This window comes from Rattus norvegicus, chromosome 1 (assembly GCF_036323735.1).
Source record: "Rattus norvegicus strain BN/NHsdMcwi chromosome 1, GRCr8, whole genome shotgun sequence".
Lineage (NCBI taxonomy): Eukaryota > Metazoa > Chordata > Mammalia > Rodentia > Muridae > Rattus > Rattus norvegicus.
In genome coordinates, this window is record NC_086019.1 from 105,286,876 (window position 1) to 105,311,854 (window position 24,979).

General features: G+C 53.8%; 3 protein-coding genes across 24 annotated transcripts; 2 read left to right on the forward strand and 1 right to left on the reverse strand.

Annotated features, from left to right (window-relative positions):
• Positions 1 to 217: 217 nt before the first annotated feature.
• On the reverse strand, positions 218 to 14,713 carry Sec1 (secretory blood group 1). Of its 14 annotated transcripts, XM_039112215.2 has the most exons (7): positions 13,724 to 14,682; positions 9,996 to 10,104; positions 7,466 to 7,555; positions 6,327 to 6,916; positions 5,095 to 5,183; positions 2,312 to 2,436; positions 218 to 2,093 (listed from the first exon to the last, which is right to left on the reverse strand). In XM_039112215.2, the coding sequence occupies exon 7, from the start codon at positions 1,918 to 1,920 to the stop codon at positions 1,021 to 1,023; it is 900 nt and encodes a 299-aa protein (XP_038968143.1). In that variant the 5' UTR covers positions 1,921 to 2,093; positions 2,312 to 2,436; positions 5,095 to 5,183; positions 6,327 to 6,916; positions 7,466 to 7,555; positions 9,996 to 10,104; positions 13,724 to 14,682; the 3' UTR covers positions 218 to 1,020. The 14 variants fall into 14 exon arrangements, with proteins under 14 accessions (XP_038968143.1, XP_017444630.1, XP_038968163.1 ...); XM_017589141.3 differs by lacking the exons at positions 2,312 to 2,436; positions 5,095 to 5,183 and having other exon boundaries at positions 6,327 to 6,464; positions 13,724 to 13,830; positions 14,653 to 14,713; XM_039112235.2 differs by lacking the exon at positions 5,095 to 5,183 and having other exon boundaries at positions 2,312 to 2,404; positions 6,327 to 6,438.
• Positions 6,533 to 15,288, forward strand: Ntn5 (netrin 5; the record flags this gene model as incomplete). Of its 3 annotated transcripts, NM_001415884.1 has the most annotated exons (7): positions 6,533 to 6,654; positions 8,239 to 8,883; positions 11,685 to 11,873; positions 12,044 to 12,193; positions 12,514 to 12,567; positions 12,958 to 13,038; positions 14,675 to 15,288. In NM_001415884.1, 7 exons carry the CDS (start codon positions 6,621 to 6,623, stop codon positions 15,079 to 15,081), a joined length of 1,560 nt encoding a protein of 519 aa, NP_001402813.1. In that variant the 3' UTR covers positions 15,082 to 15,288. The 3 variants fall into 3 exon arrangements, with proteins under 3 accessions (NP_001402813.1, NP_001166997.1, XP_017444633.2); NM_001173526.2 differs by lacking the exon at positions 11,685 to 11,873; XM_017589144.3 differs by lacking the exon at positions 6,533 to 6,654 and having other exon boundaries at positions 8,214 to 8,883; positions 14,675 to 15,283.
• A 4,183-nt stretch (positions 15,289 to 19,471) lies between these two features.
• Car11 (carbonic anhydrase 11) lies at positions 19,472 to 24,776 on the forward strand. 7 transcript variants are annotated; one of them, XM_063262112.1, is made up of 9 exons: positions 19,472 to 19,963; positions 20,049 to 20,123; positions 20,855 to 20,997; positions 22,609 to 22,794; positions 22,974 to 23,102; positions 23,234 to 23,306; positions 23,629 to 23,783; positions 23,865 to 24,030; positions 24,648 to 24,776. In XM_063262112.1, the coding sequence occupies exons 1-9, from the start codon at positions 19,897 to 19,899 to the stop codon at positions 24,671 to 24,673; spliced, it is 1,020 nt and encodes a 339-aa protein (XP_063118182.1). In that variant the 5' UTR covers positions 19,472 to 19,896; the 3' UTR covers positions 24,674 to 24,776. The 7 variants fall into 7 exon arrangements, with proteins under 7 accessions (XP_063118182.1, XP_063118183.1, XP_017444637.1 ...); NM_175708.3 differs by having other exon boundaries at positions 19,665 to 19,963; positions 23,007 to 23,102; XM_063262113.1 differs by lacking the exon at positions 23,865 to 24,030 and having other exon boundaries at positions 23,629 to 23,798.
• The last annotated feature ends 203 nt before the right edge of the window (positions 24,777 to 24,979 follow it).

Consider the following 24,979-nt stretch of genomic DNA (forward strand, 5'->3'; position numbering starts at 1 on the left):
TGCGTCTGTAGTCACTAGCTCTAATGTGTCAAGGACCTCCCCATCCTAACCAGTTACAGTCATGGTGACATTATTTCATATCTGAGTCTGAGGAGCAGACGCTATGGGCTAAGCCACCTTTAGCCTAGGCAGTGAGTGTCTGCTTACTTGGCTTCCTCTTCCTCGCCACTGTTGAGGGACTGGGGCATCTTCAACCCACTCAAGAGCTGAGTAAATATTTGCTGATGGATGTGCCATTTATTGCCACTGGCATATTACCAGCCTTTCCTGGGGCTTTTGCAAAGAAAAGGCCGTTTGTATCTTTGTTCAAGCAAGGCCGAGCAAACACGAAGCTGGGCAGGGCGCCCTTCATCTCACGGCTCCCACTGCCATCTGCTCACCTCCTAAAGAGCCTCTGCGTCCCATCACACCTGAGGAGACCAGAGCAGGGAACAGTAACCAAGTCCCCAGCCAGGGCTGAGATAGCCTCAGAGGCTTTGTGCTCCAGGAAAGTGTCCTGGAAATGTCCTCCTACACCCTCTGGGTGGTATGAGGCAGCCGGCTGAGCAAGGCACAAAGAGCAAACCAGTAAGCAGCACCCTCCATAGCCCCTGTACCAGCTCCTGTCTCCAGGTTCCTGCCGTGACTTCCCTCAGTGATGTGCTGTGATGTGGAAGTATGAGCTGAAGTAGGCTCTTCACTCCTCAACTTGTCCATGGCCATGGTGTTTTATCAGAGCCGCAGAAACCCTAACTACACACTGGCCTCCGTGACACAGCACTCCAGATGCAGCCAATGTTAGGCCTATGATGGCTAACAGTGTGGGCATGGAGGAGCTCAAAGTACCTGTGCTGTTGCTGCTGAGCTAAGTCCAGGCTGTGCTCAGAGTTTCAGGAAGGCAGTGAGGTGACATCATTGACCTGCAATCACTCAGCTGAGAAGCATGCAAAACAGAACTGGGAATCCCTGTGAGGTCCCGAGCACGAGCACGAGCACGACAACAACATACCCTCCCCCCCACCGCCCCTCTGAGCATGTGCACTACAGCAAGGTCCTCTGGTGACTCTTGGGGGCTCTTGCTGAGGCATGGCCAGGGGCTCCTCTGTTTGGCTGTTCCAGATCAGCAGCAATGCCCACCCACTCAGGCAGATAAGCTGCTTCTGGCTTGAAAACCTTATGGAAAGGGGAGCTGGGCTGGGTAAAGTTAGCCAGGTAAACAGTATCCCCACCTGTGAGATAGGCAGCCCAGATACCAAAGGTACCCAAGGTGATGACGGTATGGTTGCACTGCATGAGTAATGCAATGTCCTTGGCAGGCGATCCTTGAAGGCCATTGCCAGCAAATGCCACGTCCCCTCGGGAAGCAACGATGCTCTTCCGGCACCAGGACATGTCATCACTGGTGACCACGAAGACTGGAGATGAATAGCGTGCCCGGAACATATCCAGGGCCTTTTCCAGGTAACCCCGGTCAGCCACCACGCCCTTCCACACCTTGGGCATGACATGCACATAGTCCCCTCGACGCACATGGACACCCACAAAAGTACTCGGCTGGCTCCCATTCACCCGCAGACCACGCAGGAAGGCCTGGGCCTCCTCCCGCACGTGGTCATGCAGAGTGAACTCCTTCAGGATCTCTGGGCGCAGGTGGTGGTAGAAGGTCCAGGAGCACGGGTATCCCGTGAAGCGCACATAGTGTCCCGGAATGTGGCGGTAACGCTCCTCCATCCAGTCGTTGAGATGGTATTTCTGCCATGGTATCCTTCTGGCTGTGTCACTGTGTAACACCGGGAGGCTGATCCTGAAGATGGGCGCTAGAGTGCTGTGCATGGATGCGGGGATAAAAGCAAGCCGTCCGTTCATCCTGGCCAGTGCAAACAATGTGGCGTATTCGCCCATCTGGTTCCCCAGCCGGCCTCTGACATTGATGGTGAACATGCCTTCCCGGGGCAGGTGTCTTGGGGATAAGACCACAAGGGCTGACGAGGCCCAGGGGGCAGGCACTAGACTGAGGCGCCGGTGGCAGTGGAAAATGGTAGACAACACGAAGATCACAAAGAAGAGGTAAAAGGTGGAGAGAGGTGGGCAGATGGCCTTGAGTCCTTGGAGAGCTGTAAGAGAAGACTGGAGTCAGGAGGGTCGGAGTAGGGGGTGGGAGTCTCTTATCCAGCAGTCATTCAGGAAGTGTTTCTGCCTGGCTCTGAGGCCAGCCCCACCCTTTCCTAGCAGTGTGCTGGGTCTCACTGTACCTCTCTGAATCTTTTCATCTTCTGTTCAATGAGCACGACTAGGTGTAATCACTGAAAACAACCGGATAGCCATCTCTTACCTGACTGCAGCCACTGTATGATCCAACAGTTACTTCAGGGAGGACATGGAAATCTGGTGTGATACAGAAGCCCCTCATCATTCACAGTCTGACCTAGAGTTTCAATTACTCAGGGTCAAGTGCGGCTTGAAAATATAAGTGGAAATTTCCAGAAGTAAATAACCTGTAAGTTCTAAGTTTTATGCTGAGGGTGATGAACTCTTTTACCGCCCACCCTGCCCCACCCCGCCCCCAGTTCTGGTGACCCATCCTTGTCCGGGGTACCAGGCCCAGTGCTCTGCATGCCTGGGTCACTTAGCTGTTATCCGGCCCATTGTGCTCCGGCTAGCGCTAGCGAGATGACTCAGCCAGTAGAGGCCTCCAGGCAGCCCTGATGTCCTGTGCTCACTGCTTAGATGCCACAAAGTGGCAGGGGACAATCAGCTCCTGAAAGTTGACTTTCCTCTGAAGAGATTTGCAGTGCTATGCTCAAGTAACCCTTACTTCACTTCATAATGGCTCCAAAGGGCAAGAATAATAATCACGGAGATTTGATCCGTCAGAGAGGCTCTATAAAAGGCTCCTTTAAATAAAACGACTAACAGGGGCCTGAGCAGTGTTTTAATCCTTTAATCCTTTAATCCTTTAATCCCAGCACTTGGGAGGCAGAAACAGGTGGATCTCTGAGTCAGAGGCCAGTCAGAGAGAGTTCTAGGATGGCCAGAGCTACACAGAGAAACCCTGCCTTGAGAAAACACAAACAGAGCAACTGTCAGGGTACATCAGGTACGGGGTGCTCACACTCCCACCCACAGAGCTCTTGGCAGCACTGCCACGGTTACCCTGCTTGCGCTGTTTCTTACTGTGTGGGACTCATAAGCTCTACAGGAATTATGGACATGGGAAGCGTACAGGGCTGTGCACAGTCTCCGGTTTCAGGGCCACTGTGGCCCTGCAGTATACCCACACCCCTAATGGCTGTGCTTCTAATACCTTCCCGTCATGCCCAGCCCACAAGGAATGGTTGCTTCTACTACATGCCAGCTGCTAGTGGGCTAGGACGACACGAGAGGGGCAGAGAGAATTCTCCACGTGGGCATTACAGAGGCCGGAGCAGGCTGTGGCTGCACAAACCAGATGAGCCCTATGTGGTTTTGCTTTCTGTGGGCTCGGGCTCAGTGTTCAGCTTAATCTCCGCCTCGGTTTCTCCTCCTGTGAGATAAGATGAGACTGGCAGACCCATGAGCACTGCGTTCTCTCTGTCTGTGTCAGAGTCAGGCTGTGCAGAGTTCCTGACTCTGCAGCTCTGGGTAGACCTGTGCCTGCCAAGACCAGTCAAATATAGCAAGTGAGGCAAGCACCTGCTCCTGGGCCAGGGCTCGGGGGATGGGCAGTGCCAACTTCCTGTTTCTGAAGCATTCTATAATGTAGTCTTATCATTCGACCTTTACACGTAGGTCTGTGTTTAGCCTCACTTCGCTGGGATAGAATTTGCATACCTAAGAATCCACCCAGGTCAGTGTTCCCCGAGTTCCACTAGTGTGGCTTCTAGTGCGCTCAGAGCTGCCTAATACCCGCCTCATCCCAAAGACTGTGCGTCTATAGCCCTGGCTCGGGTCCCACCGGCTACCTTATTTAGCTAAGCTGGTTTTGTCCCCACGGCTTGCTGAGCCACATGGTTAGTAAGTGGACGTGTACAGCATTGGTCTTTGGCCTGTCACCACCACCTTGTATGGTTATTTTCATTTCCCACCTGTGATGGGCACTGTTGTCATGATTCACAAGGTATCCACGTGGATGCTCTTTGGTTCCCTTGAGCACCTGTCTGGGGGGCACTGCTGGGTCGAATGTGGCCCTGTGGTCGCTGGTTTCAGGAACCACCAGCAGTTAGAGTTCCATTTCTCCATCTGCTTTTCTTTGCTGTTGACTGGCTATGGTGGGCAAAGTGCAGTGGGCCCTCACCGAGGAGACCGCGTGTTTTAACCTGCAAGCTCTGCCTTGGCACCGCTGGGCTTGTGTGGACTCTGATACGCAGCTCAGCTATGCTGGTTAGTTTTTCTCATCAACTTGACACAAGTTACCTGGGACCTTTTCGCCTGAGCAGACACCTTCAGGTGGCCTGTAGAGAAGCTTACGGGGGCATTTTCCTGATGAATTAGTATGGGAGGTAAGACCTCACCACGGGCTGTGTCACCTCTGCTCCACCATCCTGACATCTGCTCGCTCCTGCTTACTCTCTGGACAAGCCTCAGTGTCGGGCAGGCTCCCTCAGCTCCGCTACTCCTGGATCCCAGAGCCTAACTTTATTAGTAACCGGATCATTTCTGGAAGTCTAGACATTCAAGTTTAACTCAGGTTCCCAGAAAGGTCAGGCCCAGCTCTGATCACACACAGGACATCACACACACACCAGGTCTGACAGAAATACACCTCCTGGCTCTGCTTCACTTGCTGAAAAGCAAATCCATCCTCTCCCCCACCCCAGCCCATTTTCTCTCATTTCATCCCAGTCATTTTCTCTCTTGTCTCTGGCTCTCCACCCAACTCGAAGCGGATAGCTCAGCCCAGCCCAGCCAGAGCACCATGGAGGAGAGCTGGGCCAGACAACCTGGGCCAGAGAGGAGAAAGGGTTCAAGACAGTGTGCAGCTTCAGGAGAGGGAGTGGACGGACTTCCCGATAAACAGCTGCTTTGGGATGTGCCCTACTGCTGCCATCTTGAGGAAAAGCCCAGACTTCATCAGGCTATGCCAAGAGTGCCCTCTTGAGGTTGTTCCACAGCAAGGGTGGTGGCTGTGCTACCCACCTCCTTTCCAAACTGAGGCTGCTGACAGAGACCCTCCACCAGAGTTACTGTGGAGAGCAAAGAGGCTTGAGCTCTCCTGAAGTCAGGTCCTGTAAGGGTTAAGGTCTCGATACTTGGGGAACACATACCACCTCTGAATTGAGGACAAGCCATTCCCTGGACGGGCTTGGCAGTCCCACAGTGGATGCCTTCTGGGGGTAGTTCAGACGCCCAAAACAAAGTAAGGAAGAGAGGTCCCTCGGAAACAATTTAGGGACTTATGATGCTGGGCAGGCAGTGTCCTACAACAGACCCAGACCCTCTCTGGGTGTCCCAGCAGCCACCCTTCCAAAGCCCACCTGTCCCTGCTCCATAGCAAGTCACTCCCAACCAGCTACAGAACAGACCAGCTTCCCGCCTCTGTCTGACAGTAGCCTGATGGTGCTGAGGCTAGAGCAGAGACCTGGGAAGACTTGCTGGATCCACGAACCCCATGTGTCACCCTAATGCTCACACAGCCCTTGCTGGGACATGGTTCTCCGATGTGAGGTCTGCTGGCCTGAACCTTCTCTTAAAGCTTACTCCTCCTGCCTCCATGGGTCTTGTAGCTCTCATTCGTCTCTGTCCTTGCTCCTCTAAGATCCTAGCCTCGAGGATCACCTGGCAGTCTAGAGGGATCTCTTATTCCCAGGGCAACAAGGTCCTTGAGTCTTGTCCTGGGCCAGTTCTACACACTGGCAAGATGGTAGCTATGAATGGGACGGGTGCTCAAGAACAAACCCCACATACTCTTGCCTTGCTCAGAGGGAAGCCACAACACTCAGATGTTCAGAATACAACAGTTGGGTAAGTGTTTCAGGCTAAAAGCCTTGGGGCCTTAACTACCAATCACTGGTAGGCGGAGGGGGTGGGGGAAGCTGCCTTTGGCCTTGGCTACCTTCTTTTCCTCCCCAAGTTCAACCAGGCTTTAAGTATTCTCCGTTGCCCTCCTTGCAGACAGCACTGGCCTCTGGTTTCCCCTGCAGCTGGTCGGGAGGCTTGGAATTTTAGAGCTTGAAAGCAACTGACCTTAACACTGAATTAACACACTCACTCGTGGCAGGAGCTTGCAAGGATGGGGAGGGGCTGGCTGGCTTGGGGTCAGCCAGAAGCAGGGGCTGGCAAGCTAAATTCTTAAGGTAAGAGGAAGTGGAGCAAGTGGGAACAGGCTGGGCCCCCCATCCCAGGAACCCCAGCGGCAGCTGTCCCCCTACCTGCTTGGATCCTTCTAGGCCAGTTTGTCCGGGACCACCAGGCTGCAAGCCTGCTGGGGGCGACAGTGCTCCTGTCCCACGCAGTCTCGGGTGGCATGGCTGGCAGGGGCCTCTGTGGGAAGGCATGGCTGCTGCTGGCTAGGGTTTGGGGCGGGCAGGCGGGAGGTAGTGTGGGATTCTGCGGGCTCTGTTTTCAGCTCCCGCCCAGAACCCCCACTGGCCTGGGCCTGAGGACAGCCACTCTCATTCCTCCTGATTGCCTACCAAGTGCTGCGGCTACAGAAGAGGGTGGGGATGGCAGACTACAGGACACTCTTCTCGCCTTCAGGCAGGTTTGACCAATGGCTGGGCCCTAACAGCCAGGTAGGAGGTGCATGCCGACTCGGGGCAGGCAGGGGAGTCCCTTATGCCCCCACTGGCCCAGCAAGGCTATGAGCTACCGACTTTGGCTGGGCCTGCTGCTGAGATGTAGGAAGGCTGTAGGCCCAAATGGGCAGGGGCCAGTTCCCGCCGGCCCCCCAAGGGCACAGAGAACTTACAGCCTGGTGCTTCACAGTGTTTAGAGCCGGAAGGTGGGACCTTGAAATTACCTAAGCAAGAAATGTGTTTACAGGAATGGCTGGGGCTGGGGCTGGGGCTGGAGGTGGGGGGTTCGTTAATGCTACGTTATGGGTGCATAATGGCTCCAGACTCCTGGGGGCAGGGACCGGGGTCCATGAATTGGGCGAGACAGGCACCCTGTATGGGAAATGTGAGTGGAGCACAGGGCTGTGAGATTCAGAGCTAAGGGCACATGCAGGGGGCTCAGGAGGTCCCAAAATCCCAGTGCTATGAAGGGGAAGTTGAGAACCTTAGTCCTGTGGCTTCTAACACTCCCTAGGCTCTGGATTTCTGGTTTCTAAGTGTTTTGGCATTGGGCACACACCTTATGTCACCTCCTGCTTTCTTTCTTTCCTCTCATATTATCTATACCCCAGCATCAGCTCCCCCATCTGCTCCGGGGGCCTATAGGGATTTGGATCTAGGTCTGAGATTTGGGGTGGCAAGTGGGGCCACCTCCCAGCAAGTCCCAGAAATGCAAGTGCAGGGTCCCAACACCCTGAGCGGGAAAGGCAGGCCAGGCTCTGCCTTCCCAGTACCTGAGGGGTCTGCTCTTCAACTCCAAGGCATTGTTCGTTTCCAGCTCCCTCACCACGACCTTCCCTCAGCTCTGTTTTCTGGCTATACGCCTGGAGGGGAAAGGGTTAAGGATGGAGGGTTGGGGTAGGTGGCAGAGAGTCCACACTTTTGGCAATAATCCCCCTCCGTGCCCCGGGTGTGGAGAACAGGGTTAGAGCCCCATGTGGGAAAGGTTTCCACTCTGACCCACGTGGGCAAAGGCTGTTGCTTCCTGTCTAGTCCTTGGGTGTCATGAGTGTCTCTGAGCCTACCTGCTCTTCCCTCCAAGCCCCTGAAGCTCCTAGCTTCATGCCATCCATCCCAGACATCCTCCACCCTCCCTAGCCCTCTGGCTCCCCCCCCCCCACCTCCGTTGGTCTCTGTTCCTCTTCTGTTTCTTCCCTCGGCCAGGCTCCTCGATCTCCTCCTTGACTTGCTCTCCTAGGCTTTCACATCTGTTGGCCCTGCTGGCTCCTCATCTACCCTCACCCTCTCCCTGGGGCCTCTACCCCTCGACACTGATGGATAACTTTGGGGTGTTAAGCTCTGGATTAGTTCAGGCAAAATTCTCGATTTTGCCTGCGTTCTTTCCCTGTGGGTTATGTAAACAGTAATTCTCCCCAGATGGAACTATTTTCCTCGCTTCAGGGCAGCTGGGGAGGGGGCTCAGGAAGGACTGGGAGGAATGCAGGGTCCACAAGGATCCTCAGCAGGGTGGAGACCGACTGATCCCATCTGCCACCTCTGTCTACAGGTACCGGCTCTGCTGTGACCGTGCTCGTTGCCCTCAGCCTCTTGCTCCTCCTTAGCCAGGCCACCTCAGACCCATGTTATGACCCAGGAGGGCGTCCTCGCTTTTGCCTCCCACCAGTGACCCAGTTGGTTGGCAAGGCAGCAGCCCCCTGCTCTCAGACCTGTGCTCTTCCTGCAGACAGCCCTGACCCTGTCTGCAATGGCACTCTGACCCTGGACCTGGACGGCTCCTTCCTCTTGACGTCTGTCACCCTGCGTTTCTGCACCGCAGGACCTCCAGCCCTGGTTCTTTCTGCTGCCTGGGCCATTGGAGGCCCCTGGAGGCCACTATGGCGCAGGCCTGCCTGGCCTGGGGTTTTGGGGGGTCCCAAGAAGGTAACCTTTCACTCCCCACCAGGCCCCAAGACCAGGATAGTGGCCAGCTACCTCCGTGTGGAGCTCGGGGGGAAAGCAGGGCTGGTGACCACTGGAGTAAGAGGCCGCTGCCAGTGCCATGGCCACGCTGCCCGCTGTGCCGCTCGGGCCCAGCCCCCACGCTGCCGCTGCCGCCACCACACCACTGGCCCAGGGTGTGAGAGCTGTCGCCCATCCCATCGAGACTGGCCCTGGAGACCTGCCACACCCCAGCACCCTCACCCGTGCTTGCGTAAGTCATGGGTCTTGCCCCCAATCCTTGCCACCACTTGGACCCCTGGGAAACATGCCAACATGCATTGGCCCCTTGTTCCAAAGCATGCAGCATGCTCTCTTCCCTTCAGAAATGCTTTTACTTGCTTGCTGTCACACTGTGCTGTAGCCTGGTTCTCTTTGTTTGCCAGACACACAGACACACACAGAAACACACACACAGACACACACACACACACACACACACATGCAAACACACACACACACACACACAGAGAGAGAGAGAGAGAGAGAGAGAGAGAGAGAGAGAGAGAGCCCTCTGTCAGGGACCTTGACCCACCAGTTTTAACCAGTGGGCACACCAATGAAGTCCTGGGCAGATCATATCCCAGCGTCTGGTATGGCACTGGGTTTGGGCAAGGGGATAGGCAGACATACTTCCTGACTCCCGGGAGACACGGCACAGGGGAGAGTAAATGAAGAAACATTCTGATGGACCACCTACTGTCTGGATGAGAAGACTGCAGCCATCATTCACTAACACAAAGCCACATTGCGTGACCTGCTATGACCATCTGCCCAGCTCCCAGTAGGTGCTGCCATACTAGGCGACCCCAAACACAATTATGAGCAGCTTCAGCAGATGGCCTGGCCCAGTTTCAGCTCCTCTGCTCACAGTTATGTGGTCTCAGGCAAGGGATCTGATCTCTCTGTGCCTGTTTTCTTATTCAATAAAGTGTGGACAGTGACACTGTCCCTAAGGCTACAGAGAAGCCAGTGAGCTGGAGCCCTGGGAGCAGAGCTCTGTCCCTCCACTGAGCACCCACTATGATGACACTGCCAGGTAGAAAGGACACAGAGCTGAGGTGATTCTTAGGGGTTTGTCTTCCTAGATGCAGCCACCCCCAGAACGCGCTCTGGCCTCTCTTCCTCCAGTCACACCATCCGCTCCATTCCCACCTCTGTCTATGACCTCAGAAGGAGGCCTGAATACCTTCAGGCCCGTGGACAATCGATCTACTGACAGACAGATGCAGACGGATACACATTCCTCAGCTTTCAGGGAAAGCAGTGTCCTGGTCTTCTGCCCCACCCCCAACCCTACCTCAGGGACCAGCAGGGGAGACTCACCTGTCCTGATGCTGGGCAGGCTTCACGCAGGGCTTGGACAGGGCGTGGGTGTTAGGGAGGCTGTATCCATGAGTATGACCACAGCTAAGAGAAATGTGGCCCTGGGGACCTGGATGAGAGGCAATGACACATTCCTGGGGCTTTACAGAGAGGTAGCTTGACTGTCCTCTGTCCGCCATGTTGCTTGAGAAGCTGACGTGAGGCAAAGCTACTCTGGGTCAGAAAGGAGCTAAAGTCTGCATCTGCACAGAGGCACTGGAGCAACCCTGCCACTTAGAACCACCCAAACCCCTGGGAGACAGCAGAGAGCCTCCCTGGACAGGGAGCAACAGGGGCCCAAGAAAGGACTCATATTCTCAAGAACACAGAGCCGCCTCTACCCTTACTGCATGACTCCTCTGCTCGGTTCGGCTCCAGGGAGCTACAGGCCAGGCTCTCAGCCTCTAAGTCAAGTCCTTTCAGAGAGTGACCGGGTCCTCTGCTCTAACCTCTCTCTGGAATTCCTGGTAGAAGTACAGGACCTCGGGCCTGGGGATGCTGGATGAGCCCTTGATTTATGTGGATGGGTTCTGTTGTTTTAGCTTTCTTTCTTTCTTCCTTTCTTTCTTTCTTCCTTCCTTCCTTCCTTCCTTCCTTCCTTTCTTTTCTGACAATGTCTCACTATGCAGTCTTCACTGCCTGGAACTTGCTATGTAGACCAGGCTAGCCTACATAGCATAGAGTTGCCGCCTGAGTGCTGGGATTAAAAGTGTGCCCACCATGCCCAGCAGTTTATGTGGTTTTCAAGAACTCGCCAGGCATGGTAGGCTCTCCTATCTGTCAGCACTCAGGAAACAGAAGCAAGAAGACCGAAAGGTCTAGCTCAGTCGGGGCTTCCCGAGGAAGGAGATCTTTCCTGACCTGGTTCTCCCCCGGATCAAACAAACAGATGTATGATGTTTCCTAGTGTTTCTGATAAGCAGTGTGTGGGAGGCACAGAGGTCCTTGTGCTCATGGATGAGCACGAGGGGAGCCAGGAATGTTTAAAACACGGGGTTGTCTCTTGAGATGTCACGTGGTTCCCACTCAGAAGGTTGGGAATGGACATGTTTAATATCTTGGTGACCTTCGCACTATCCCTGTGGCTCAGACCACACCAGATCCTCCCCTACATCTTGGGCTTTTTTTTCTCTGTTCAATCTTTACGAAAGATGTCACGTACTTTAAAAGGAGTTTCAATGTCCTAAGCTGTTTTGCACACAGGATTAGGTTCATTGTCATTAGGAAATGTCACCAGACTGCGCTGTGCTTTATTAACTCTGCCTGAAATAAGCTAATTGGGGGTCAGACTCTCCATGTTTGAACCAGCACCAGCTACCGGGTCATCTTACCTCCTTGCCCTGCAGTCTAGGGCACAGAGCTATAGGACAGAGTAGTCCCCTTTGGGCAGAGGCAGGGACTGCCCCAACCCAGCCCATTCTTTCAGCACCGTGACCTCTCGGGAGGGTCACCCGCTAACTGGTGACCCTTGGGATACCACAGTTTATCGTGAGAATTAAGATATCCCAGGAATGAGCCACAGGCAGTCTCTAAAACCACAGAGCTCCATCCTTTCCTGAGGACAGGGTGGCAGGACGAAAGCTGGGGACGGGAGATGGACCTGGCCCTAACGTGCCTGTGTGACAGCTTCTGACCTCGTCTTGTTCCCAGCATGCTCCTGCAATCAGCATGCCAGGCGCTGCCGGTTCAACTCCGAGCTATTCAGGTTGTCAGGTGGCCGCAGCGGGGGTGTGTGCGAGCGGTGCCGCCACCACACAGCCGGGCGGCACTGTCACTACTGCCAGCCGGGGTTCTGGAGGGACCCAAGCCAGCCCATCACTAGTCCCAAGGCATGCAGGGGTGAGTGTGGCCTGAAGCCAAGCCAAAAGGGAAAGGGCAAAGCTGGCATTCTGAAACGGCAGGTACAGAGGTGGGAGCGAAGGAATTTAGAATGTCAGGTTTGGGGAAGGGGACATGGATTTTGTAAGGAGCCTATTGGCCCCAAGTAACTCATTCACTTTGTCATGAAGCCTGCCAGTGTCACCCAATTGGAGCAACAGGAGGGATGTGCAACCAGACCAGTGGCCAGTGCTCCTGCAAGTTAGGGGTCACGGGCCTGACATGCAATCACTGTGGTCCTGGGTACCAGCAGAGCCGCTCACCCAGGATGCCCTGTCAACGTGAGTCCTATAGCACGTAAAGCCGTCAGTCCTGAACTGGGGTGGGGGAATGACAGTCCAGGTCTCAGGGGACAACTGCAGTGTGTGGCTTTGGTTTGGGGGTGGCAATGGATGAACCCTGAATCCTCCAAGAATTCGGGCTGGGAACTACAGACTCTTCAGTCTTGGGAAGAAGGCTGAGGTTCTGGACTCCTGTTCTTATGAGGGGAGGGGAGGGTCCTGGTGAGGATGAAGGATGGTTGTACCCTTGAGAGTTGTTTGCCTGGATTCCTAGTGGTGATTCCTAGAGTTTAAGATGTGTTTCTCCTCTCCTCTGACAGGAATTCCAGAAGCAACAACTGCCCTTGCTACTACTCCTGTTGCATCGCGATCAGGTAAGAGGTTGGCAGAGACATTCCCAGCAGCAAAGGGTGTTCAGGGTGGGATGACTGGGGAGGGCACCAAGCCCATCTCTGTTGGTTTTGGTTTGCTTTATTTTATTTATTTATTTATTTATTTATTTATTTATTTATTTATTTTTTTATAGACAGGGTTTTTCTGGGCAGCCCTGGTGGAACTTGGTCTGTAGACCAGGCTGGCTTTGAACTCAGAGACTGGCCTGCCTTTGCCTCCCAAGTGCTGGGATCAAAGACATGCGCCACTATAGCTGGCCTCCAGGCCTTCTTGAGGGTGCAGACAGTCCAGCTGTCTGTGGAAATGGGGTGGGGAAATGGGCTACGACCCAGACCGTGGGAGCCCACTGCAGAGAGCATGGCCCTCTCCAGACCCACAGTGTCAAGGCTACTGCAATGTCTCCGTCAGCAGTGTGCACATGAACCTTCAGAAGTACTGTCAGCAGGACTACGGTAAGTGAGAGGAGAACAGGCCTGCCCTCTCCCCCATCCTCACTGTAAAAGGGAAAGGATGTTAGACCCTAAGGGACTGCTCTCCACCAGGATGAGACACAACAGAAGACAATGGTGGGAGACAGTGGGAGGAATGCCCCTGCTTCCTGTGCCTTTTTGTCCCTCATACTCTCCCACTTGCTGTGCATCCTGCCCTTTTGCCTTACCTCCTCTGAGAGCTGGAAGGAGAAGAGGGATGGGGATGAAGCGAAGGCCTTGTCATTTGCTGTCCCCCCCCCCAGTCTCACATCTGAGCCCTTGCTTCCCTCCCCACCCATGCACAGCAGCGCCCAATCCTGAGGCCTATGAGCTCAGCTCTCACATCTCAGGGACCAGGCCTAGCCAGAAAAGTACAAACCACTCCTGGTCCCCTCCTCCTGTCCCGGAGCATGGGCCCCCTTGCCTGAAGTATCATCACTTGCTTAAGTGTCACACGTGAGGTGGGGCTTCTCCCACCCTCTTCTCAGGGGCATTGATCCCACAGATCTGCCTTGCCAGCCAGAGCCTAGCCCCCAGGTCTTCCTGACCCTCCCCGACCACAGCACTGATTCATGGTAGCATGGCATCCGTCAAGTCTCAGGCCTTAGCACTCAATTCATTCTTTGGACCACCAGTTCACCCCCAAAGCCTTTCTGGCAAGACCCACCTCTCCTGAGGCCCCCAGTCCTGGGAATCTTCTCACTCTGTTACACTAATGCTCTGGACTTAGCTTAGCATGCTGGTACAGGCTCAAAATCTCCAGTTCCCGAGAAGCTGAGGCAGAAAGACTGCAGTGAGTTCTGGATATCGGCTTGGGCTAAAGAGTAAGTTCTAGACCAGCCTCAACATTTTAGTGAGACCTTGTTGCCCAAAAAGGAACCCTGGACTCTTGAGGCTACTGTTAGTAGTAACATGACTCCAATAGTTCCTGCCAGCATTATCTGAAGCTCCTAGAATGTTCTCCCTGATCTCTAGTGAGCATCACTCTGAACCTCCTCTTCCCTCATCCTTCTTAACCACAACCCTGAAACCCTGCTTCATATACTCTTCCTGATTCCATTTTTGGGCACACCCTATCCTCACTACCCCCACCCTCACCCCCAGCCTCACCCCCAGGTTCTGCAACTCACAGGGCCCTTACAGCCATGATCCTGAATTTCTCCCCTCCCCACCTCACATACCATTGACATCCACCACCCTAGACCACAGCGTATGTTCTTCCCAACTTCGAACCTGGCCTCCCTTTCATACATCTAGACCAGTGGTTGTCAACCTTCCAAATGTGGTGACCCCTTGTCCATGAAATAGTTCTCGTTGTTACTTTTTTTTTTTCTTTTCTTTTTTTTCGGAGCTGGTCGTTGTTACTTCATAACTGTAATTTTACTACTGTTACGAATCGCAATGCAAGTATCTATGCTGGTCTAAGGAGGCCACTGCGAAAAGATCGGTAGTACCACAAGGGGGTCGCGACTCACACGTTGAGAATCACCGATCTAACCACCGATCTAGGCCCTTGCCTGCCCCTTCCCACTGCCACATGGTGGTGTCATCTCCATCAGGCCTGCCCTCACTCCTCAGGGCCAGCCTCCCACTTGCCTGACACGGTGTCTTCCCTCAGTTCTGCACGCCCGGGTTGCAGAGTCCGCACAGGTTTCAGCATCATCGTCGTTGTCCTCGTTGTCCGAGGCGGTAGGACCCGAATGGTGGCGGCTGGCCGTGCACGTGCTGGCTGTGTTCAAGCAGCGTGCGTGGCCCGTGCGCCGCGGCAGCCAGGAGGCCTGGGTGCCCCGCGCTGACCTGTCCTGCGGCTGCCTGCGCCTGCGCCCTGGCGCTGACTACCTCCTCCTGGGCAGAGCTGCGGAGAACCACACTGACCCCGCGCACCTCATCCTGAACCGCCACAGCCTCGCGCTGCCCTGGAGGCCACGTTGGGCCGGGCCGCTGCGGCGGCTGCAACAGAAGGAGCGCGGTGGCGCCTGCCGAGGCCTGCTGCCACCCACTCGGAGCCCTGGGCCTAGGAACTAAAGTGAGCTACTCTGTAAGGTGTGAGTCAGCAGAGCCAATCAGAAGCAGCAGCGCTCGTGACTCCGCATGCGCCTCTGCCACGTGGACGCGAGCGATATTGAGCAAAAGGCTGGAAGCCACAAGCAGACCTTTGGGACCGGAAGTTACTGCTTTGGCCTGTGAGCCTTAAAGGTTATTTGTCACAATAAAGTCTCGTGTCTTGTGGAATTGTGTCAACAGACCTCCCATCCATGTTGGGAGAGTCTTTCGAAGGCAACCGAAAAAGGCCTTGATATGCCAAGCTTAGGTTCTAAATAAGTTGCCTGGGAGAAAGTGGCCAATGTACTTGGAAGTGAAAGGACTCCAGTGGAGTCACTGGGTTCTAATTAGATTTGTGCGGCTTGATGATTAGCCAAAAGACAATAGACTAGGTATGGCTGCGAAAGGCAAGAAATTTGAAAAAGGTGCCCAGTAGTCTCAGATCCAGAAAGTCTAGCACTTAAATACTTTCTTATTCCGATGGGGGAGGGGGAGGCTTTGAATACCACCTAGTCTTTTTTTTTTTTTTTTTTTCTTTTTTCTTTTTTTCGGAGCTGGGGACCGAACCCAGGGTCTTGCGCTTGCTAGGCAAGCGCTCTACCACTGAGCTAAATCCCCAACCCCACCACCTAGTCTTGAAATACAGTCTAGAGCCTTGGTGGCCCACTTCTCAGCACTTAGGAGGTGAAGGATCAGGAGTCCGGGACTTACCTAACAAGTGGAGTCTGAAGCTAAAACCTCTCAATCTACATTAAGGCTTTGGAACAGGCCCGGCCCAGAGCAAGCACCCTCTGAGTTTCCTGTTACTATTTGAATACCCAGAGGCCTCCGTCTGTCTGTGAGTACTCTGATGGGGAGGACCTTGCTAAGATCCCAAGGAAGTGGGTGTTGAGGGCAGGGAGAGAGGGTTAAGGAAGTTCACAGGGGTTGTGGGAACTACCCTAGCTTCTAGGGCTCTGGCTTTGCCTCCTCCCACCCAAGAGCCTGCATGTAGGAGTTGAAAGCCCAGAGCAGGGCAAGCCTCATGTGTTCCTTGTGACTCAAACTTTGTTTCTTGGGACCGAAGCAAATTGGTGTGAAATCCACATCTGTACCACTTGCCGACCAGGCCCTTCCCTTCCCTCCCTCCAGTCATCAGCCATGCCTGTCTGTGCACAGTAGTGGGGGTGGCACAGGTGGCCAGCAGACCTCAAAGGAGACAGATTCTGTCCACCTCACTAGCATAACCAAATGACTTCATGGTGGTGGTGGTGGTGGCGCACCTCCTGAAGTCTATATTTGTTCTAGTAGGAATTTGCCTACAAGAAAGAGGAGACAGGAAACTCCAGATGGAGTGGAAAGTTTTTGGAAAGATCCAGAAACAGGATGGGCTGGAGCCTAACTCATACAGTGCTTGTCTAGTGTGCATGTGGCTCTGGGTTCGGTCCCCTGCAAGCCCACTGTAAAACAGGTGTGGTGGTAAATGTCTATCAACCCAGCGTTGAAGAGTTACAAAGCAGGAGGATCGGAAGCTGATTTTCAGCCACATAATGAGTTAGAGGCTAGCCCAGTCTACCAGACACCCTATCTCAAAACGAACAGTGGTTAAAGGCCTGGTGTAGCAGAGAGAGTCAAGCAAGGTCTGTTGCACACTTGTTATCTCAGCACTTGGGACGGTGAGACAGGAACGGCTATAGTTGGAGCTCAAGGCCGTCCTGGACTATATAGGGAGACCTTGTCTCAAAACACTGCACTATATGGCTTAAGAAAACAGACACTTGTCCCACATTCTAGAATTGTTAATATATATATATATATATATATATATATATATATATATTGTTGGCTTTGGGTTTTTTGAGACAGAATTTCTCTGTTTAGCTCTGGTTATCCCAGAATTCACTCTGTAGACCAGGCTAATCTTAAACTCACAGACTGCTTGCCTCTACCTCTGGGGTGCTGAGATTAAAGAGGCGAGCCACCTCACATTTTAGAATTTAAAATTGAGAATCAGGATGTTGGTAGGATCACACTGAGGTGTTAGAAAGGATCATCCCTCCTCTTCCAGAATTTGGAGCTTCCTGGCTTGTGGCCCTCTAATTCCAGTATCTGCCTCTTCCTCACAGGCTTCTGTCTTCTTCTTCTTCTTTTTTTCTTTTTAAGATTTATTTATTTATTTTCTATGAGTACACTGTAGCTGTCTTCAGACACACCAGAAGAGGACATCAGATTCCTTTACAGATGGTTGTGAGCCACCATGTGGTTGCTGGGAATTGAACTCAGGACCTCTGGAAGAGCAGTCAGTGCCCTTAACCACTGAGCCATCTCTGCAGCCCTGTTTTCTGTCTTGAATCTTCCTGCCCTGGCTGTTAAGGGTACTTGTTCTTTGATGTAGATACATCCTAATAATGAGAGTGATTTCATCTCAAATGATACCTCAGTATGGTGGATTGACATACCATCTACATGGAACATGGAGGATGGAAAGTTCACAGCTCCCCTGAACTAGAATGAGTTCAAGCTCCATTTCTGTCACACAGTGAGGAACTGTCAAAAGGAAAAGTTACAGAAAGTCTGGTGATGTACGTTCTCTGAAGACTGCCACTCTAGAATCCCCTGAACAGGGCCTGGAGACCTGACTTGACAGTAGAATCCTTGACATGCCTAGAATCCCCCAGTGAGGGGCTGGGGGCGTGGCTCAGTGGTAGAGCCCCTGCCTAGAATCCCCCAGTGAGGGGCTGGGGCGTGGCTCAGTGGTAGAGCCCCTGCCTAGAATCCCCCAGTGAGGGGCTGGGGGCGTGGCTCAGTGGTAGAGCCCCTGCCTAGACTCACCCAGTGAGGGGCTGGGATGTGGCTCAGCTATAAAATGCTTGCCTAACATATAGTGTCTTGGGTTCATCCTCAATAATGGGGGGAAACAAACAACACCTTAATTACATAAGCTAAGACTCCTTTGTCAAATAAAGCCCATTCCTGGGTTCCAGGGGATGTCTTATTTTCGCAGCAGAGTGAACACTAGTCAGTCCACTACAGTAGGTGTTGCTCCCTAACTCTGTGGAACAGGACTGAGGCTGACCCTGCAGTATGGACAGCTTCAGGGCCGAGAGAAGCCCACATAGCCAGATCTTTCTGCCAATACCCTCATGACTGTGTTTTCTCTCTCTTCCCTGCGTTTTCCCCACTCCCTACTCTCCTTGTCTGTGTTGTCTTGCGTTTGGAAACATGGTGGTCTCCAACATGAGCTTCTCCAAGTCACCACATCTGCCTGCCTGCCTGCCTGCCTGCCTGCCTGCCTGCCTCCCTCCCTCCCTCCCTCCGTCCCTCCCTCTCCTAGGTGCTCTCCTCAAGTCACTTGGTCTATGACTGAGCCCTCTCCCCTGCCTGGGTTTCTATCCTTTGGTTTTGCTCTGTGCACAAGTGACCCTGTATATAGGGCCCCTGGTGTGAGACTCCAGGTCTCTTTCTCTGACCTTTTATACTTGGTGTCTGTCTCTTTGGATCCTGTCTGTCCTCCATTTCCTGCCTGAATGCGCTCTCTCTCTCTGTCTCTGTATCTGCATCCATCCCTGCTGGCCCACCTGGCTCCTCTAATCTCATAGGCGGGTCTCCCTGCTTCTGTCTCTAATGTATTTCTCAGTGCTTATCTCTCTCCACCTCTCTGTTCTTCTGTGACTTAGTCATTCTTGTTTTCTGTGAGCTGTTTTGTTTAGACAGGGTCTTTCTCTGTAGCATAAGATGGCTTCAAATCAGTCTCCCGAATACTGGGATGGAAAGTGTGAGCCACCATGCCTGGTCTATGAATGTATATGTCTTTGTCTCTTTTCCTATGACCTGACATCATGCCTTCTAGTCTCTCTGTCTCTCTTTCCTTTCTGCATAGCATCTTGCACACTTGCTTCTAAGCACATCTCTCTGTGTCTCTGTAACTCTGTATATGCCTCTTTATTTGTCTCTCCTTGCCTGGTTCTGACCTGTGTCTATCTCTCTGTCTTTCCCTGCTTTTTGACATCTTGCTCCCCCCTCCCCCTTCAGTGCACCCTGTCCCTCCTTCCCAGCATCAGCTCACCTCCAGCCTTCTCCTCACCCTCCAGCCCCCCAAGCCTCTTCCTCCCAGTCCTGCCCAGCAGGCTTTCTGCCCACCAGGTCCCCAGCCCCTGGTCCTTTCTAGCCTTGGCACATAGAGCTGGGGGCCTCGGCTCCGTCGGCTGCACTGCACCTCCCTTTCCAGGGCTGGGCCCAGGGGTGCCGCTCTTTCTAGCGCTGAGACCCCCCAGCCAAACATCAAACCAGTGGGAGCAAGTGGGTGGGTAAGAGGGAAGCAGGACCAGAGGTGATGGAGGAGGGGGTGGGGAGGAAGAGGGGAGGTGGAGATGGAAAGAGGGAGAGGCAGTGCAGGGCGAGGGAGGAGGTGAAAGAGAAGGAAGAAGGGAAGGCAGAGCCGAATAGGGAGGAGGAATAGGACAGAGGGAAGAAGAGAAGGCAGGGTGAGGGAGGAGGCGGAGGGAGAGGAGCGCACGCGGCGAGTGCGCGGCCGGGTTCGCTGGTTGAGAGCGAAGAGGGGGTGTGCATTGGCACCGAGAGGGACCCGGGGCCGGCGAGGGCGATCGCAGCTTCGGGAGGTAGAAAGAGTGCAGGGCGCGGGCCCAGGCGGGCGGAGGAGTGAGCGTCAAACGGGCTCTGGGGTGCACGGTCCCAGCCCTTGCATCTCGGGAGCTGGGGCTCCCGTTCTGGGGACAGCCAGGCTGGAAGTCCCAGGAGAAGGGGAGGGAAGAGCTAGGGGGTCGGGCGCTGGGAAAGGGTCGCTCCGAGGCCTCTTGGATGGGGGGTGCGGCTCGCCTGAGCGCCCCTCAAGCGCTGGTACTCTGGGCCGCACTGGGAGCGGCAGGTAAGACCTGGGGGTGCTGGCAGCATCCTCTGAGGGAGGGGCGGGTGGGGTGCCTAAGAGAGGGATGCAGCTGCTCTCTTCCCAGCTCACATCGGACCCGCACCTGATCCCGAGGACTGGTGGAGCTACAAGGAGAATCTCCAGGGAAACTTCGTGCCAGGTGCAAACAGGGTGGAGACCCAGAGTCCGACCCCATATCCCTAGGCGCCGTTTTCCCCAGTTTCGGGAGCCTGGGTCCTCAATCCTCTCATCTTCCACCGGACCAATGCTCCCAGCCCCTGCCTTCTTCCCTCAGGAGTGGGGCCCAGCCTCTGAACCTCAGCGGCTCACCATGGGACATTATACATGCGCATTTCAAGTAGTGAGTGGGAGTGAGTGCAAGGAAAGTGTGGGGGTGGAGAAATGTGTGTGTTTGCAGCCATAGACAGGCCCTATTCCTGCTGGAAGGCACAGACTTTGTAGCTCAGGTCCCTGCCCCGCCCCCTCGCCCGGGGCTTCGAAGTCCTCTTTTATAACTCTTCTCCCCTAATATTCTTATCCAGCTGTGGGACCTGGGAGACTAAAAGAACTACAAGTCCCATGGGGCTACGGGGCAGACCGGAGATTGATGAGATGTTTTCACCTCCGAGGCCTACTGGGAGTTGTAGTTCTGTTTTTACATAGCCCTTTTAAAGATGAGAACAATATAGGAAAGGCTTGGAGGTATTATGAGTTCCTAGGAAAGGATTCCAAAAATTCTTCTAGGAATCAGGATTCTGGCTCTCATGTCCTTTCTCTCTTAGACCCAAAGCTCCAGATTTCCTCCCTCTTACTTCCTTCAGCTGGGGTTATCCCTGCCCTGATCCACACAGCAGGTCCTGCCTGGAATCCAGCCTATTTTTGTTCCCACAGGGCCTCCCTTCTGGGGCCTGGTGAACGCTGCCTGGAGTCTGTGCGCTGTGGGGAAGCGGCAGAGCCCTGTGGATGTGGAGCTGAAGCGGGTTCTTTATGACCCTTTTCTGCCCCCGCTCAGGCTCAGCACCGGGGGAGAGAAGGTAAGGAGCTTTGAATAGAGTGGGTCTAAGCAGAGGGACGTGTGTGCTGAGTTGGATGGTGAATTATGGGGAATAAAAGATACTGGCAAGATGGAGAGAATGCTCCTTAGTCTCTGAAGATCACCCGCCCTGCCTTTTCCCACTCCTTTCCTCGACCTCCCATGTTTACCCAAGCAGTGAAAACAGAAGATAACTCATGCCAAGGATTTGAAAAGGCTGAACAAACCCACTAATCTTCACAATGACCTCCAAAGTAGCTACTATATTAGTAGCCTCGTTTTATGGCCCAGAGAGTTGATGTTACTCGCCTGGGGTCACACAGCCATCTCACCAAGTGCCCTGGTCTCAGTGTCTGTACTAAGGACTCTGCTGCACCTTTTCTGTAGTAGCGCTGGCACCGTGAGCCAAAAGCCTCAGACTCATTTTCTAGGCGTTACCTCGGTGCCTCGGACGCGCTTTCTCACTAGGCTCGAGGGGTCGCCCTCATCCAGTCCTCCTGCCTGCCAGGCCTTCAGCTCTGCAGTCTGTCAGACCAAAGCCCCCACCCCCATGTGGAGTATACCCAGGAAGCTGAAGCAGGGGCCGGGACAGTTCAAAGCCAGCCTGTCTCAAAAAAGCCAACAAAAGGGGCTGGGGATTTAGCTCAGTGGTAGAGCGCTTACCCTGGGTTTGGTCCCCAGCTCCGAAAAAAAGAACCAAAAAAAAAAAAAGCCAACAAAAAATAAACTGTGGTGAATCCCCGTGACTGCCTGCAGGACCTTGCATCAGGCCCCGGGAGCATTTACCTATTCTTTCGTTGTTCACTAGATTCCGTCCAGTTCCACAGGTCGGCTCCTGGCCTTGGCCCGTGCTCTTCCCTCTTCCTGGAATACCTTTCCCCACTGTTTATCCTTCCATCGTCCAAGTGTTACCTCCTCAGGGATGACTTCCCTGACTTCTCCAACTAAGCTGGTGCCCCATTAGACCGTGTCACCAGTCTCTATTCCTCCCAGTTGAGTGCAGGTGTCACCACCAAGCAGCCAGTTTTGTAGTTCCCCATCCCCACGTCTCCTCTCTCTTCGCCCAGTGCTTTATTTTTAGTGTTCACTGCAGATTGTAGCAACTCAATATTTTTATTTTATTTTATTTTTTAAAAAAGCCTCAAAATACCCTTGCGTATGTTAGGGGGGAGAGGCCTATGAAGGTCAGGGGGTAATTTTGTCATATGTTTTCTCCTTCTGCCTTTATGTGGGTCCCAGGGGTCGCGTTCAGGCCATTAGGTTTACACAGCAAGCACTTCACGCACTGAGCTATATCGAAAGCCTCTATGCGTTTTCCTTGTTCTGTTTTTTGGAAAAACTCACTCTATAGCCCTGTTTGGACTTGAACTTAGGGCAAGCCTCCTGCCTCAGCTTCCTCGGGGCTGGGATTACAAGCCTGAAACAGCAGTCATGGTTCAGTACTTGTTCACTGAATTAAGTCATCATTGTTGAGCACCTCAGAAGATACTGAGCCTGGAGAGCAGCTCATGTCCACGCTGTATTAGATAATCAGACTCGGGGAACGAGATGAGTGGAGGATGGGAGAGGTTCATCTCCCTGTGTCCTCCAATAGCTTACACTTCTCCCACAGCTCCGGGGAACCTTATACAACACTGGCCGCCATGTCTCCTTCCTACCTGCATCCCGGCCTGTGGTCAACGTGTCTGGGGGTCCCCTTCTCTATAGCCACCGACTCAGTGAACTGCGGCTGCTGTTTGGAGCTCGAGATGGTGCTGGCTCCGAACACCAGATCAACCATCAAGGCTTCTCTGCTGAGGTGGCGACCCCTAACCTGACCCTCCACACTAGATCACCCTGGTTTCTTAGCTTACGGTTCGCCCCATCCTTCTACACAGGGCTGCCTCTCCCTACCCTATGTACTAATCCCTGGTGCAGTCCTGGACACCGAAGGCCTGAGAGTTGAAACCATCCATCCTCTCTGGCCCTTCCGCTAAGGAGCCCTTCTCTGTGCTTCCTCTTCCTCCCCAGGTGCAGCTAATCCACTTCAACCAAGAACTCTATGGGAATCTCAGTGCTGCCTCAAGGGGCCCCAATGGCCTGGCCATTCTCAGCCTCTTTGTCAACGTGAGGGAGGCATGATGGGCAACTGGCTTCCAGGGTGTGAGGGACAAGGGAGGCTGGGAGGCTAACCTGGGGTGGTGGGTCTCTGTGGAGCCCTGGGCTGCTGTCTTCCTCGCCTCGTGCCTCCTGCATAGGTGGCTGGCAGCTCCAACCCGTTCCTTAGTCGCCTCCTCAACCGGGACACTATTACCCGAATCTCCTACAAAAGTAAGTCTCCAAGCTGGGGGTGGAGTCCCAGCTACGAGGGAGGCTGAGGAAGGAGAGTGACAAGGCCAGCCTGGGCTACTTAGCAAGATCCAGTGTGAAGACAGAAAGGGAGGAGTGGCTGGAGATGCAGCTCGGTGATGAGGGCCTGGTTAGAATCACCCAGTGAGGGGCTGGGGTCCTGGTTCAGTGGTACCTGCTTAACATGTCTGAAGCCTTGGGTTCAGTCTCCACATGGCAACAAAAATAACTAAGTCCCTATGTATTGGTTGTACATGTGGGCTCCCAAGGGACCCCCTTTCACATTGGCTTGATATCTACACAGATGATGCCTACTTTCTTCAAGACCTGAGCCTGGAGCTCCTGTTCCCGGAATCCTTTGGCTTCATCACCTATCAGGGATCTCTCAGCACTCCTCCCTGCTCTGAGACTGTCACCTGGATCCTCATCGACAGGGCTCTCAATATTACCTCCCTCCAGGTGACTGACCTCCAGGTGTGCATGCTACCCCTAGCCTGAGCACCGTCCCTTTCCACTCACCGGTGGTTTCTCTTGAGGCAGATGCACTCCCTGAGACTCCTGAGCCAGAATCCCCCCTCCCAGATCTTCCAGAGCCTCAGTGGTAATGGCCGGCCCTTGCAGCCCCTGGCCCACAGAGCCTTGAGGGGCAACAGGGACCCCCGGCACCCCGAGAGGCGCTGCCGAGGCCCCAACTACCGCCTGCATGGTATGCTTCGTGTGTACCCCCCTTCTCCATGTCTTGACAGTCTGCACTCATTCCCAGTTGTGTCTCAGTGTGACATGCCCCTCGTACTTTCTCACCTCTCAGTATGAAACAGTAGTGCAGCCCACCCCTCTTCGCAGCTTAGTGCTAAGGCCTGACACCCTCTGATTTCCTTGTGGTACAATTACATACTGGTCCATGCCCTCTGCAATATTGTCACTTTCCAAGATGGTACGGTCCAAGTCACCTGCTTACAAATGGTATGACCCTACTTAAGGGCTATAGTCTTGACAACTATCCCCTTTCTGAGAATCAGTGTGGTACAATCCCTCTGTCTTCCTGAAGGTGGTTGTGCCCTGGGGAAATCTGTTGGCCTCTTGTCTGGTTTCTCAACATGGTACGGCTCAAATGACCATATCCCCTTCCTGTATTACTACCCTTATGCAAACCAGCCTAATCTGCACGTCCCACGTGGCCTTCTTCCCTCTCTATATGGTCCGGTCCAGGAGCTGACCATTTTCACCAACTTGGTATATTCCATTCCCCCTTAGCAGCCTGACTGTAGTACAGCCCTATGCGCTCAACTCCCACACCCCTCAAGCCGGTGCTTTCTTTTGCAGTGGATGGTGGTCCTCATGGTCGCTGAGACTCCCCAACGAGGATTACGCCCGCCTGTTCTGAGTTTCCTCACCAGGGGAGGGGAATTCACCCCAAAACAAAGCTATTAAAGGGACTGAATGTTTCCAGTTTCTCGGTGGTTTGATTATCAGCTGCGATTGAGAAATATCTAGATATTAAAAAATAATCCTTCCCGAAGCCCAGGTCTTTCTGCCTTAACCTGCTCTAATTGGTGTTAAGCTTTTTTCCTCAAACAATGAGTCTGTGAACACGCGGCTCCTTTAAGGGGCACCCCTCTTGCCCAACACCCGCATCCGGTAGCACGCGCAGAGCC